This window comes from Labrus mixtus, chromosome 5, assembly GCF_963584025.1.
Source record: "Labrus mixtus chromosome 5, fLabMix1.1, whole genome shotgun sequence".
Classification (NCBI taxonomy): domain Eukaryota; kingdom Metazoa; phylum Chordata; class Actinopteri; order Labriformes; family Labridae; genus Labrus; species Labrus mixtus.
The window spans coordinates 14,687,763-14,704,214 of record NC_083616.1 but is presented as its reverse complement, the minus strand read 5'-3'; the positions used below and the strand labels follow the sequence as shown (position 1 = coordinate 14,704,214).

Genomic DNA, 16,452 nt, shown 5'->3' with positions numbered 1-16,452 from the left:
CTGTGTGTCATTACATATTTACAAATGTGTGTATCCTTAAGCTGTACAATGGAGACACAATGTGTGCACTGCGGTTAAATTGAGCGGTGTGAATTCATTTCCATGCATGAGTGAGAGAGGATAAATGTAGAACCTAGCAGCTTGAGACGGAGCGTTTCTATCAAAGGGGGTTGCTCTTGGCACTGCCTCTTGATCTCTTCTTCCCTTTCTAGCTGCTGTGAGCCTGCTATCTCCCACAGCGATGCCACACAATGATAGCAGGCTGGCCTTGCTTTATATACTTGCCCGTAACACTGCTGCCTATCTGCTGCACATTTCGTGTCTACGGCCCGCTGCCTTTTTCATCCATCTGATATTCAGCCTTGTGCAGGCAGCCAGCAGGGTATACATGACACAAGTTGTTACTGGAATGTAACCAACTTCCACATTTGACAAGTTGTGAAATGTTGTTGGGAGTCATTAAGGAGTCTTAAGGGGTTCTTGAGAGAATTAAAAGAATTAGACTGAGTAATACAAGTAAAGCACATCTTCTCAACTTGCTATCATTTACAGCTTTACATAAACTTCATATTTTGGTTGATGGGAAGATAAAAAAAAAAAAAAACACATTTGAAGAAGTCCACTGATATTTCTGTTGTGGCTGAGAAAAGCATGAATGTCAACTGATTTTGAGTTTATACTGACATTTTAAGAACCACATTTAAAAAAAAAAAAAAAATACTGCTCATCGAAGCTCAAGTCTACAAGGGACATTGGTCCTTCTGTAAATAAGATCAATTTAAAGTACATACCTGGTACACACTGGTATCAGGAGTGACTAGAGAGACTACAACTAAGCAGCTAAAAATGGAAAACAATTGGAATAAAACAATTTGGCTAATAAACTGGCAAGTTTGAATTTGTATAAAAAAATATATAATTATAAGACTTAAAATGAAAAATTATTTCATTTTGGAAATAATTAGACAAAGTGTTTGGCATTTTTGGCATTTGGTGGAATACTTAAATAGGTAGAAACAACTCCTCGGCTGCTTTGTCTGTCTCTCTGCATTTAGTTCTTTCAATTCATAGTCATGCTCATCCTTGCCTGTCACGTGTCAGGCTTCACACTCAGCTGGCCTTGTCTCCTAATATTTGTCTGCTTTTACTTCTTCTAGTTACTCTGACCTGAGCGTGTTCTTCTTCACGCTTTTATTTATTTAAATTCATTAAATGCTAACACCAAAACTAGCAGTAGCGCTAAAAGTCCAACCGTGGGATCATTTGTGGTCAAAACGAACTGACATTTCACTTTGCAGCAATTCCTTATTTACATTACTCATTACTCATTACTCTATTTTCACATAAAAACTATTACACGCCCAGGAGGAGTAACTGTTCAACCACAACTGACTTCAGTTAACAAGCACATCTTTATCTAGAGACTGCACAGCACAACATACAACTGCTGGTGGCTGATAATGTCATGAAATCAGGAGTGAGATATATTCGACAGCGGAGTTTTTCATTCGCTCTCCCATACTTCTCAAACTCTTTTTTTTTTTCTTACTCGTCAGCTCTTTTGCCACCAGTCTGCGTCTTTTCCGTCTACACTGTCTCTTCATGAGCCTCTGAGAAAACCACAGATGGAAATTACAACATGTTTGTCAAATGATTACAATTACTCTGCAAACATTTGAACTTTAATAAAATTAACCGTTTTTTCAGGCAAGCAAACATTTGTAAACACTCTAAATGTCATGATGTGGAGAAATAAATGCAGCATTCAGGCGCAATATTCTTTTTACAGGTCTTATGAGCAATTTCATGCCGCCTCGATTATTTCTTGTTCTCTTTTAATTTGCTCATATTTCGTGGAAAATCACATGAATGGTTTGTTTGCTGACACAAAAATTAAGCAATTTATTGCCAACAGACTTCAGCTCAAAACATTAGATCACTATATATCAGGGCTGTCAGTATTAACTAGTTAATCGTGATTAATTAAGCTCTGAAATGAATGCATACAATTTTTAACGGGACTAATCGCTTGCTTTTTTTGCCCCTTTTGTTGCAACATAGATACGCCTCCCTGCAGTGTCTCCCTATAGTCACAGGGAAGTTTAACACAGCTGCATCTTTGAATTTATTATTTCACTTCAAAGATACAATATGTATGTTTAATATGTTTTTCTTGTTGAGAAATTACATTACCTCAAATATTTTCAACAGTAGTAAAAGCCAGAGAAATCCTTCATTTCCTTAAAGCACAACATTTTTATCGTTGACAAGGAAACACTGGATGTTGTGTCCATGCTGCTACAGAAGGAGGTGGGAACTGCTACTGAAATCTGCCGCACTGTTGCTGTAAAGTATGTGCTGCTGAATCAAAACGTCATGTAAAATATACTTGGATACATTAGCTCGTCAGCAAACATATTCTCTTCCTCAGGTCTGTTTTGCTCGTTCATCTTAACAGCGGTCAACTCAGAGTTTGTTTTAATGGGGGATGGGGGTGGAGTAGCAGAGAGAATCAATCCCAAGATTCTATGCGAGCCTTATTTTTTGTCATTGTTTTGAATGAGAGCGCCCTGGCAGGAGAATTTAAAAAACCTCATAGACAGCTCATTTGACGAGTCAAAAGTAATATCTACCTTATGACATCAAACAGTTGAACTGTTTCAGCCTCTGGCTCAGTGTGGTTGAATTACCTGTTTTTCACTTGAGCTGTGGATTTTCCTGTATGTCTGTATTGTCTTTTGTGTACCTGTCATGTCTTGTTGCCTGTTGCAGATTTCCTTCAGGATTTTTAGTGTTCCTTGTCGCTGTTTTTATTTAGTGTTTGATCCATAAAGAGTTCCTTTTTCAATGGTTAAGTTAATGTCACCTCATTGGATCTAATAGAGGGTCCTCACTTTGTTTTAAAAGCAGAGTTGAATTCAAACAGTGAGTAAAGTACTCTATTCTCACATTTTATTTGTCATGAGACATTGCAATATAGCTGTATAAATACATTTGTGTTCATGTTTTCTGTGCTCCGATGAGGCATGCTACAGGAAGAGCCTTCAGTGACCCTGGCGGATTGGTGTCATTTTCTTCAAAGATGACAAAGTCAAATCAGTTGACAATTGTCTCTAATAAAGCCATTTCCTGGAAAGAATGCAAAAATAACTAGTTCTTATAAATTCACTGTCTTTGACAAATGGAAGCTGTAAACCATTCTGATGCCTGAACAGCCTGGTTTAAGGACGGAAATCAATAACATTGTAAATCTACTCTTTGTTTATCATATTTATTTTCTTTCCTTCCCATTTAATATTAGTTAACACTAATAATGTCTGAGAAGATCATCCTACAGACATACATATCTGCTGATATGATCCACAAACAGAGTACAGAACCATGTGCACTATTCTGCACGTTAAAGACAATGTAAAGAAGCTTGTTCTTTAAATCAGTTTTACTAAAAGCCACTTTTATCATTAATAGGTGGCTCAAACTCGGATAATAGTACAAATCAAGTCAAAAGCCTTGTCACAATCGCATCAATTATCAAAGGAGAAGGACCCAACGATGATGTACTGAGAACACATCTCCCCGGCATTAATTAGGACTTCACTCAGTAATTAGCTATCTGAAAATAATTATCATCAAAAAATGTCTGATTAAAATCTCCATCAACCCAAAGTCAGGAGACTGAAAGCGAGACACTGGCGACAATTTAAGGCGTGATACTTTTTCCAAAGACAGCCTCTGCAGTCGTCTCCTTTTTTCGTTTTAATTGAGCCGCAGACACCTAGGTAGTAGCTCTGATTGGATCTGAGGAGCGATGCAGCGGTGGAACAGTTGATTGAAAGTGACCTTGGTCTAATTACAGTTGGTCTAATTATAATTCTCTGATTACCACCCTGCAGGAAATGTTAGAATACGTTGCTAGTGGCCTCAGCTAATGATGTTTAGATACATGAATGATAGGAGTTATTCTGATCGGAAAAACAGCAAGGTTGTGTCATCTTAAGCCCCATACATCTAGTTTAAGCTTGGTGTTGTTTTGGTGTTTAACAGGAATGTGAAATGAATAAATCAATTAAAAACAGAAGTGTTTGCCTTTTAAAAGCTACTTAGCTCAATCTATTTCTATTCTCCACTATCTGTTTTTCTCCAGCCCTCTCCTCTCCTCTCCTCTCTGTCCGTTCCCCCGGGCTGAGGTCGTGTTGCCCTCCAGCTCCCTTCCTCAGAGCCAGGATGACATCATCACATAGCCGCCTCGTCCTTGGGAATGCCTATTCATCATTCTGATCATCATTGCCAGCATCAGCAGCATCACCTGCGTATGCGCACACATTTACACAAGCACATACACCTATACTGCGAGAAGATAAAAGGGAAGGGAGATGCCTCTAGTTCTGCAAGATTACAGGCCTGAAGTGAAAGAGGGAAAGAACCACAAAGATAGAGTGAGAGAGAGGGGGGGGGGGGGGGTACAATCCTGCTGGGGTAGGCAGAAACCCCTGACCTGTGCTCCTCCAACAATACATCTCAATAAACCACAGAACAGCCAAATGTGATGAGTCAGACTCAGGCTACAGAGGGAAAACAACAACATAAAGAGGAGAGAAACCCACCCCTCTTCCTCCACCAACTTTCAACTTCTTGGGAAGAGAGCTGCACCTCCTCTCTCTTCGTCACCAGCTAATCTAAAACTTCTCTTTGGCACCGCTCACTGTATTCCTGTTACTGGATGGTGCATGACTGAACAAACCCATGCATCTATGTGTGGGAATAACAGCAGTGAAGTGAAGCCACACTAAGAAAACACAGCAATAAACAAAGTTTCCAGCACATGGGCCAGTGTCTCCCTGCCCATGTGTGCTTGTGAGTGAAATGCGCTCACGATACTTTACGAGGATCTGTGTGTGTGTGTGTGCTGCTGGTAGAACTCAAGTAGCTCATACCACTAAGTTGATACCTGGACTGCCTTGATGAGAAATAGTTTGTCCTGGTGCGGGATTTTAGCAATCTAACATTCGGAAAGATTTAGCAATATGTGCAGACAGATAAATCCATGAAAGTGTGAAGGAAATGCTGTTTCTTCCTGCTTCTTTTCACAATGACTTGTTCACATTTTCAGGTAATACTTATTTCATGTCAGCATCAGGAATCGTCAGAATCTACATCCAAAAAAAGTCTGTTTTAATATTCCAAAGAGCAACTCATTTCATGCAGCTTCTTATTATCACAAAGTCAGTCAAGGCAAAGGACAGAGCATGTTATGTAGCAGGCAGTCGGCTCCCTTAGACTCAAGCAGCGGCCAAACTTGGTTGTTCACTGAAAAATGTGTGTTTCCATATATACAGCATCTTTATGTGTATATTCTTGTAATAATCCGAGCAAGCTGTAGGGCCAGAACGAGAAAAGGGGCTACATGGGTGCAGACTCACATAGTCATGGAAGGCCTTGGCCTCACTCGAGTGTTCACATGTGTCTCTTCTCTCTGGAGCCGCACAGTACAGGTCCCAGAAAACACTACAACACAAAAAGAGTAACAGTCAGAGACAAGAATGGCAAAAGAATAGAAACATTAAAGCTAAGAGATAAATCTCAGTCGTTCATACGGTATAAGATGCAGGGCAATATGGCTACAGTAGAGGCAATCTGAAGGGTTTTATAATCATCATTTGAATTTGAATCATCAGATGACTTTAGTTGAGTGTAGTAAAATTTGCAACTAGGAACCTGAAGAAGACAATTAATGAGAGGAAATGAAAACCCAAGAGAAGGAGGGATTATTATGATTTTATTTAATACTATCAACGATGGAGTTAAGAAAACAGCATGAGGAGGGATTTGACTTGACTCATTAGACACAAAAACACTCACCACCACCATGAGTGGAGGAACCCCGGAGGTTCTCCTAATGTGATGTTCTTCTCCCATCGGATCTGCACACAGACAGACAAACAGACACAGAGAGAGAGAGAGAGAGAGAGAGAGAGAGAGAGAGAGAGAGAGAGAGAGAGAGAGAGAGAGAGAGAGAGGATGCTTCAGAAACCTATTAAGAATAAAAACATGTCTGACATTTGATTCAAAGGCTTTACAAGGTTTGAGAGGATGCAAGGGAACTCTTACAGCACATGCCATTATGTAATTATGTTATGACTCTCATACATGGATTCATAAGTGGATAAGTGAGTATATGTGTGCCGGAAAGCTTGTCTTTTTACAAGTGCGGGCCCAAACGTGTTTGTGTGTGTGTGTGTGTGTGTGTGTGTGTGTGTGTGTGTGTGTGTGTGTGTGTGTGTGTGTGTGTACTGAGTCGGAGATGTGCTGAGTCGGATGTTCAAAATCTGTACAGTTCATGCCTGAGGAGGCCAATCAAACCTTTGTAAAAAACACAGAAGTCTTGTCTTCTACCAAATCATCTGCACTGGAGTACTTTTTTCATAAGGTTATGTGAGTACTCAAGTATTTAGATTACAGTAAAGGCCCATCCCAAATTAAATTTTTTGCTGGATAATAGGGTAAACATATGTGAAGCTGTCCTTCTCTCTTCAATTCTTTGAAATGTACACCTATAGGCAGCCTCAACCCAACTTTTCAAACATTTCTCTTACAAAATTAAAACACACTATATAGGCTACTTATGAAATACAAATGAACCATATGTCTTGCTCTTGTGCTGTATAAGCTTATAAGCAGTGGAATCTTTTGAAAAATAAAACAAAATATCTGACACAGACAAAAAACACACAAAAATTAAAAACAGCAAAAACGTACAAACAAACCGGCTCTAGCTGATGTAAATGATTCTGGATCAGCTATTTCCTCGGTATTAAACTAACTTGATGTACTCCAACTTTAAGTACAAACGATATCCGTTGGTTGTTTTATCAGGTCATGGTAAACGTGGACTCAAGATGCCATATGGATAGGATGCGGTCAAAAATGAACCAGTAGTTCCCAGTTTTGAATTTGAAAATGTGTCTGATTACGCAACGGTATCTCTACACTGGTTTCACACTAAAGTAAGGGGTAGTAGTGGTTACAGAGCTGCTGCACAAGTCATTCCAATAACAACATTTCTACAGCGATGCTCTCAGAATATGTGCACTACCAGGTTTTTCTGAGAAACCTGGTTACTTACGGACTGTTCAAAATCAGAGGCTCATTTATTTGAAGGAATATGAAGTTTGAATGGTAAACCAGCTGTGTGAAAACAGAAAGATTTAACGATGTAGCAGTAAAAAAAAGCGCAGAGGTGATGCAAAGGGTGAACTGTTTTAAGGAGGAGGTGAGGAGGATTGGGGACATAATCTAACACTGCAGTTTAAGTAGTAAACACCTTAGCGCCTCTGTTAAGGTGAGTGACTCATTTTATTGACGTCACTCACACAATGGACAGTCAATGTTTGTGAATGATGTCAACTGAGGAGTAGAAAAACTCCCTTTGCAGATCTAACACACTACCAGTGAAACTTCTTCTATCAGATGTGATGTCACTGTTTAGTCTTCCTTCTCTTAAGTGACCTCACAATCATCTGTTTTCTATTTCAATCTCTATGAAGTTACTATGTTTTAAACATAAAGGTTGTTGTACCTGCTTTACTATCATAAAGAACACGCTCTAAAATAACAGGAACAACTGTATCACTGTACTTTCAGACCGTCCTGACCTCAGCTGCAGATCAGACGCACTGACTTTTAGAAAGAATGTCTCACTTTGAAGTTGTTTTCAGGGGGGTCAGGAACTGCCTTTCTTTGTTTATCCCACATGGTTGCAGTCTAAGTTAGCAGTTCTGGAGAAGACATCAGTTAGCTTGAAACATTAAAGGCAGCCAACAGTTCCCGTATACGCCACGACAAAGAAGGATTTTCTCCCCCATAATTGTGCACATGGTACAAAAGAAGCAGAATGGGCTTGACATCCCTCATTTCTCACATCTAATTGGCTTTAGCTCAGTCCAAACATGATTGCACGCAGTTCAGGTCAGGACACTTTTTTTTATCCCCCCTGCATCTGGAAAGCGTAGAAGAAAATAACATTGGCTGTGCCCGCATATCCTGTCTTCTTGTGTTCTGCATTCCCAGGACGTTCATTCATTTACCTTCAGCATGCTACAGTCAGATGCTTTTAGCATGATTACTGACAGATGTAGGCTGTGTGTTGCAGAGGTTGCTTTTCTTAATCAGAGGACTGAGATTTGGGAAAGCTCTACCCTTAAGTGTCTGGAAATTTGGCTTGAAAAAGTACAAATGCATATCAAAACGGAGTCTTATTAACTAGCCAAGTGTTGATTGAAAATAAAGGTTCATAACCTATAGTTTAAAAAAATGATTTTTTTATTCCCACAACAGTGTTCCTTTGATCTTTTTCTTGTGTATCGTGTACTATTTCATAATAAATACATGGCTATAACTAATTCCAATACCAAATATTACAGAACCTTGAATGCATTTTTTGGTTCTGGATTGAAACTAGTTTCTAAAACTTTGAGATGCTAACTATTCAAATTCATGAACCCTTAAGTACATAGTAAAACATATAATGTGCATTTGTGTCAACAGGGACTTTAGAGGGTCTTTAAGCTTCATTTTAACCATGTCATTGTTGTTGTGACTTTTCCTCCTCATGTATTTTTTTGCTTAAAACATATTTCAGTTACACATTACGACATAATATTTATCTTTCTTCTCTCTATTTGTCTTTCAGGGCTCTTGTTTCTTGCACTCACCGAGGATTTGCTCTAAACAGATCTGAATGATAACAGACCTTTTAAGCCATGTTTTCAAGATCAACATTATGGCAAATATTTACCCATGTGTATTAAATACAAGTGGCTATGTTTATACTTGTTGCACTCATATGAGCTAATGTGTTCCCACACTTGAAAATGGCACCGCCTATCCTTTTCATCTTCCACATCTGCAGAAGAGAGAGCAAGTGATATGGCAGATAGGAAAGGGTGTCAGAGAGGCAGGGACGTGTGTGTGTGTGCGCAGTATGTGAACGAACACACACTCAGTCAGAGTGATGAGAATTGGTGCCAGCTGATGATGTAACCTTTTCCACTCCCCTCTCTTTGTTCTCCTCTTCCTCTTGCCCATGTACAAAATGCCTCCAGCCACTGTCTTCTACATAGTAATTTACCGTCATTTACGACGAAGCACCAGAATCAAGTGACCTCATTTTCACCCCATCACCTTTTTACCTTTGCAGAAAAGAAGAGAAGACTAGCTTGCTGCTGAGGAAGAGTAGTTGAGGGAAAGCTAAAAAAAAAAAAAAGGGAGTGGAAGCATCACTACGAGAAAAGAGCGGGCTCAGAAAGAAATATAATGAGATTGAAAGAGATGGACTGAGATAGAGCTGCTGAGCGGATCACAGAATGATGTCAGCAAAAAACGTCAGCTCTAAGCTGAACATCATAACTGTCTTTGTGCTCCGGCTTTAGCCCCACCAGATGCTAATTTTAAAAAGCTGTCTGTTACTACCATTTTATTGGCTCAGCACTGTATGGCTGAGGTAATTTAATTAGCATCCACACTTACCGGACACGTATGAGGGGCAGAGTAACCTTCAGAGCAGACACATAAAGTACATGGGCTGTAATCTCACACAAACACACAAACAGCTTCTTAGTGATTTACCTCTGAGAGGAAGGTCTGTGCTGACTTCTGTGCTCCTACATGCAGCAGGTACTCGTACACATACAGAGCTAACCTGCCAAAAATCAAAGAACACAGAGGAAGGAATTAGGTCATATTGTTCATTAACATCAAACATTTAACAACAGATGTTGGGTGAGTAAAAAAAAAAAAAAGGTTAGGAAAACAGGCAATTATTGGGGACACGTGCAAAATGAGAAAGAGGAAGCTGAGATTGAAAAACAGCTATAGGATTTTATAACATCCAAGCAGACACAAGGCATTTTCAATTCCCGAAAGATTCTTGTTGAAACTATTGTGAGATTCCGGGTTAGGAAACAAATTGTTTGGGAACTTAGACTACTGTACTTATGCTCAATATTTATGATAAACACATACTAAATGGAGTTTCTATCAGGATGGTCTCAAATCACTGAAAGTGCAGGAGACATGTGAGGGCGTAATGCCTCACAAATCTCCTTAGAAACTTAAATAAAAACACAAGCTATGAGCACTATATCTTACGAATGCCAAACAAGCTGGGCAACCTCTCATTAAAACATTAAGACATTTGTAATCGGCCCAAAGTTATGCTTAATATAAAACCCACCCGTTTAAAGAACAAACAGAAGGTGACAATAAGAGTGGGCTTAGTTGCACTGCACTCTAAAACACCTCCACCTCAAGCCTCAGGCTCTCCACAGACTTCCTCCAATGGCTTTGATCACAGAAGGAATTAATTACAGGCTTCATTTGTTAATCAATTCTCTTCCCAGTGTGTCTGTACTATGGCAACTTAGAGTGTGTGTAGGTAGGGGTGGGGGGTGATGATTTACTTATTCTACAAATACAAGGTAAACATTGATTCACACAGGATCACTGGCAGAGCACACTGAGTCCTGAAGGCACCCTCTAGATTTGAACAGTCCGGTGTATCACTGGAAGTCACTGAGAGATGAGATGGGTTTGTCGTTTGGGCTTGATCCTATAGCATTTCCCCTAAATCAATATTAACCAGGTTAGGGTTGGCTAAGTGTTGTTCCAAAATTGCTACACAAGCTAATTATTTTAGCGTTTCATATTACTTTGGGTCTGCCGATATCTATCTAGCAATTGTAAAAAACACAAGCTCTTTAGAAGTTGTGTGAGGAGATAAATCAGCACCTATACGTTAACAAAGCTCATTTTTGATTTATTTGTTGTTGAAATATATCTAAAGAGGGCTTTCATTTTGGACTTGGAAACTAGAAATAATAATAAGGGAGCGGTAAAACAGTCATCTCAAATATAAAAAAATTATAAACTTGATTTCCAAAATCAATGTATATTTATTGTCAGTCTATCAACTAAGGAGCACACAAATCAAGTCAGCTAGTCATAAAACATGGAAACATGCAACAGCATAAGCTGTGCCTCAGAGCTTGTTGCACATGTTTGTTTGTACATGTGTATGATTGTGTGCAGCCAGATATGAAGGATGGTCACACTAGAACAACAGCTGTCCTAGAACCCCTGCTGAAAGGTGCTACTAGCCAGCTGTTGCTGATCCAGACTCCTATATTAAGGTAAAAATAAACTCTCCAGACAGCACTGTCTGCCTGTCTGAACATGATGGACCACTCAGCTTTCTGGTCTGCACATAGGCTCTCTTTTTCTCTCTCCTACTCTCCTTCATTTCCAGCTCAATTCTTCATCACTTTTATCCTCTACATCCCCTTCTTCTCCACCTGCCCATCTCTCTCTGTCTGCATTTTCTGTCTTGATGGCTTTGCTTCTTCTTGTACTCTTTTTGGTAAGAGGCCATGTTTGTTTAATGATGAAAGAACTTAGAGAGGCAGCAGAAATGTCTTCTCTTCCTCTCTATCCTCTCTCTGTCCCCCCCTGTGGCCTGGCTCTAATGTTTAACTAAAGCGATAGAGATAAAACGTTTCACAGGGACAAGGTTAACAGAACAGTGAGAGGCTTGACAAAACTCTTGACACCTCGACAACTGAGCATGAATAAAAGATGCATACATTTTTTAGGCACTGTATAACCCTGAACATATCTAGGAACAAACTATTTCAGTCTGCGTCGCCTCTGTGTCAATCTGGGAACCCCCACATCAGCATCAGTGTTATTAGATATCATGTATCTGCAGTGAAAACATTCACAACAACCATCACACGCTTAATGGACTGCATGAATGAATTCATTGTGTAAATTAAGAACTAAAAGCTTGGCATGCACTGGCCCGAATCCGATCAGCTAACTTTTATTTCACAAAAACAGCCTCACTTAGTAGCTTCTGAAAAGGTTTGAGGATTGATTTCAAAGGAGCTGTAAGATGTGACCTTTGTCCCTGACATTGAGGACGGGTAAAGTAAAGAAATGCAGGAAAAGTTGAAGAATGAGAGCGGTAGTGGCAAGAAAAGTGATCTGATGAAAAACACAAAAACAAGAGGGCAATACAGGTAAGCGGGCTCAAGTTTTGGAGTAAAGATCAAAGAAAAAAGGAAAAAACAAGAAGGTCCAACACATTTTTTAAAAGCACAGACACCTGCAGAAATACACACATAAATCAAACTCAAACCACTCCTCTCAAATGTCTTATTTGTTTAACATGCGCCAACAAATGGCAGGGTTGAAACAGGGCTGATAAGCAGGCAGCAAAACAGCAGAAGAAGACACTTTGTTAGCATTTAATATCTACTGAACTTTAACTTAGAACTACTAATGTCCTCATAGAAGAAGAGTGATAGGCTTTGAAAACACACAAACCCCCTCGAGCTGCTCCCTCATTGTTCAAAAACTCCTTGTTCAGCTGAGCTCTACGCTACAAAAAAAAAAGCAGCATCAAACTTAGAACTCAAGTGAGTCAGAATACAGAGTGGAGATAAGGTTTGAGGATTAGAGGACGGGGGCTGTTCAAGGTTAAGAACCTTCTAAATTTCACAAAATAAAGTGAACACATTACAAAGGCTCGCTTTTCATTATATAAACTGTCACTTTAAATCATCTGTGTTGGGATTTGAGGTAAAAGTGCTCAAACTGAGGTAGCTAATGCATGGTTCATGACTCCATATTGGTACTTTTTTGTGTTCGTCCCTGCTGTCAGACAAACTTCAGAAAATTGAGGACATTTTTTATTTCCTTTCAGTTTAAAGTGGCAATTTGTGTTGTAAATAAGAACCACTTTACATGAATCACTGCAACCAGGATGATTGGAGGGATCAGGTGTCTCCCACTTTGCCTCCTTTTATACATTGGTGAACCGTGTGTGGGTTTACAAAAGTGTCTCTGTGCGTGTTGATGTGTGAATGTGTATGAAGAGAGAAGTGGGCAAAATGGGGAACTCTAAGATATACACCTGACCCCACTCTCCTTCAAATTCAAGTGCTTGTCTGCTGTGAGTCACTTTTAATTAAATTCATATTTGCAAGAGACCCCCTTCCTGGCTGCTCCTGTAAATCTGCACACGCCCAGACCGCTGCCGAGCTCCAACAGTCAGCTTAGCTTAATGAAGTCAGCAGGCAGAAACAGTGCTTCTATGTTGCTTTGTTACTGAGAGGAGAACAGGGGGATGAGAACAGCTTGCAGCTCAACCACAGCCTCAGCTGCTTTAGGCAATGACATGAACTGTTTTTTCCAACATCAGCATTTAGGAAGGACCAGTAGATCACTGCTAATCAATTTACTGCCATGGCGATCAAAGTCTGGCAGAGGTTCAAATCACAACAGACAAAAGACTTCAGTGATTGGATTTGCATTTTAAAGATTAGCTTCAGATAATTTCACCCTTGTTATAAATGAAAAGGCAAAGTGATTATTCTTCTGATTTGAATCAGCATGTTAATTGACATATTTACATGACTTGCTACTGTTCTGACATAGCATACTGACACATATTTTAGTAAGAAAATCAAATTAAATATTAAAACTTTCTAGACAAAATCCTGCCTGTAAAAACACCACCTCAAACAATGATGCAAAAACAGTCATTAAAAATCAGAGATACCTTGCTCCTACAGTATATTAGATGTATCATGTCCTTAAGCATTACCATCCTTGTGTAAGCCTCATTTTTTGTTGTAAGCTCCAACTTGTTTCTGTTAAAGTAGAACCTGAATATTAAAAAAAAAAAGTACATTATATCATCTGACAGCAACAACAACAAAAATAGAGACTGTAGCATCTCACCTCCTGTGAGCAGATATTTAAAATTTGCCCAAATGTAATTCTAGTGTTAGGTGTTGGGAATGCCGGAAACTCATCTTTACTCAAAGGAAGTGATTAATACAACCTAAAATAGTTATGAAGATATTTTGAAGGTATGAAAATGTTTGTTTATTTTCATACATGGTATGTCATAAAGACCGACTGCATACAGTAAACAAGTGGACTTCTTTAAACTGTTGGTGGTTGCTTGATGAGCTATAAACAACACTGTCACCTTCAATAGTTGATATTGTGAGCTTTTCAGCAAATATTAATTTGTATTTTCTTCCTGCTCTGATTTCCACCTTGTGAATTAAACTTCTTTAAGCTCTGTTTTGTTAACTTCTGCTTAATACTTGACTCACTTCACCAGGTAGTTGTCTAACGGTTCTTGCTTCGTGATTATCTGGATTTGGGGACTTTTTCCCCACTAAAGATGAGAAAACTCAAACTGATTCTTATATGAATGATAACAACATGTGTTACACTGATGATTGTGATCCATCTGAATGCAACATATTAAACCTGTCAATATGACCTCAGTTGACTGAAGGTCAAACTTTTTAAACAACATTTACTCAAGAGTGGGTAATATTGTAAAATTCTATTAATATTGAAGTGAACTTAAGTTTAATTACTTCCTAAGTTCTTGAAAAAGAAAACAACAGTGAGAATAAGAGGGAAAAAGCAACACATGATTTGCAATGGTTTTGCATTTATATCAATGCAGCAATGTAGATTCTTGGTCTCAGATGGCATAAATCTGCATGAGTTAAAACAAGTTAACGTTCAGGTAAATAGGTGTGAGTGTGAGTGTGGCTGGTTGTCTATATGTCAGCCCTGTAAATGACTGGCGAACAATCCAGGGTGTATCCCGCCTCTCGCCCCAATGACAGCTGGGATCAGCTCCAGCCCCCCACAACCCCAGACAGGAAAAGCGGTATAGATAATGGATGGATGGATGGATGAAAGGTATAGTTTATTTAAAATAAGATTTTATTTTTCTTCTGGGTAAACATAGATAACTGGATAGACAATTAAGGGAAAAAAAGAACAAACATCACGAGAGAGAGGCCTACTCCCTCTGTAACCCCTTTGGGGGAAATGAAAAGGGAGATGGGGGACAGGAGTGTGGCAGAGAGATGAAAGGGTCCCGTTAAGAGGAGAAAGTGAAGAAGGGGGATTAGAGAAAAGAGGTGCCAGGGATACCTGTGAGATTTGTAAACTTTTATATTCTAATGTTGAGGATTATCACAGAGCGTTGTCTCAGTGAGCCAAGCACCCTGCTGTGACCTCCTTCTGCAAATTAACACAAAAACTCGGTTTGGAAACCAGCTTGACTAGACCTGATTCCTATGTGTCTGTAAGAGAAGAAGGAATTATACTGTACACTGTGCTGAACATAAGAAAATGACATGGACACACTATACTTTAGAGCAGAGTGGTAAAGCCTCAGGACCCTCCACCAACTCCTTATATGCACTGAAATTCATTGTATTTTAATAATTTAGCTTCAGTGGGTTCTGTAACAAAGGTAATAACAATGGGAAAATAATCCCAGATTGAACTGAGTCAGAGCCAGGAAGTGGAAATACTGTAATTATCTCCTGGATATGCTTACCGGCTATAAAAGACTAAATTGCTGTTTTAAATCTCTTCTGTGTGTTCAAAGCAAAGAATAATTCTGGTTAAAGAAAAACTGTGTAGTGTCTTCTGAGAGCTATCATTTCTTTGAGGCGCTTTGCTTTCTAGAAAATTGGATACTTTCATAACAATAAAAGGAATACGGAAAAATCAGGCTACTCCTATATATATTTAGTAAAGACAACATAGCAGTAACGCCTTAAAGTCGATTAAACCTGCGTTATCTCCAGTGAATAAAAGCTTTGATCGAACATTACTCTGTGTGAGTATTTCATGTTGTTCAGATATCAGATATCCCAGTCTGTTAGTATATTTGAAGATATATATGTGCTTGCAGGTTGTTTGGAATATGCTCTACTTGTTTTGAGATGTTTTTTGTTTTGTTGCCATGTTACATAATTTTGCTGCATCAGACTGATGCAATATGGACAGTGACGGCTACAGAATAGTCATTTTCTCATATGCACTGCTGAAAATGAGAGGATTTCAGGACTGCCCCTGAAATCCTCCTGATCTGGTTGTTCACACATGCACGGCACAGCAGGAGACTATCCCGGTCGGGCAGGAGGGGGGGTCGGGGGGTCTCTTGAGGCAAGGCAAGGCATGACATTAAAAAGTACAACGCAGGAGTGGCAGATGAAACAACAGCCTGCTGTATGACATTTAAACAAGGATATTTGCCTTTGTATGAATGCTACATGAAGTTGGACAGAATCACCATATCAACAAAAGAGCGGAAAATATTTTATACGTTTTATAACGTGAAAAGAGATTATGACAGTCACGTGCATACGACAGTGGAAGTGCACCGATCGCTTTTCTTTTTAAATATCAGAAATATATTTTTATCAGTTTAAGGTTGTTTAACTAGCAGTCTGGCTCTCATCAGACAGTGCACCTGTCTCTGACCTGTGTTTACTCCACTTTGTTTGCATCCTTGCCCACTGACTGTCCTGATCTCTCGTCCCACAGGAGATACACAAATCAAAG

The 16,452-nt window shown here is 39.3% G+C and overlaps 1 protein-coding gene across 1 annotated transcript in view; it reads right to left on the bottom strand.

Annotated features, from left to right (window-relative positions):
* The window catches only part of ssbp2a (single stranded DNA binding protein 2a), a 52,699-nt gene that overhangs the window by 19,210 nt on the left and 17,037 nt on the right, over window positions 1–16,452 (bottom strand). Inside the window, exons 2-4 of the mRNA XM_061037994.1 lie at window positions 9,625–9,697; window positions 5,860–5,921; window positions 5,421–5,505 (exon numbers count right to left, since the gene is read on the bottom strand). Of these exons, the coding sequence (XP_060893977.1) occupies window positions 5,421–5,505; window positions 5,860–5,921; window positions 9,625–9,697 (220 nt within the window). The remainder of the gene's footprint in view (window positions 1–5,420; window positions 5,506–5,859; window positions 5,922–9,624; window positions 9,698–16,452) is intronic.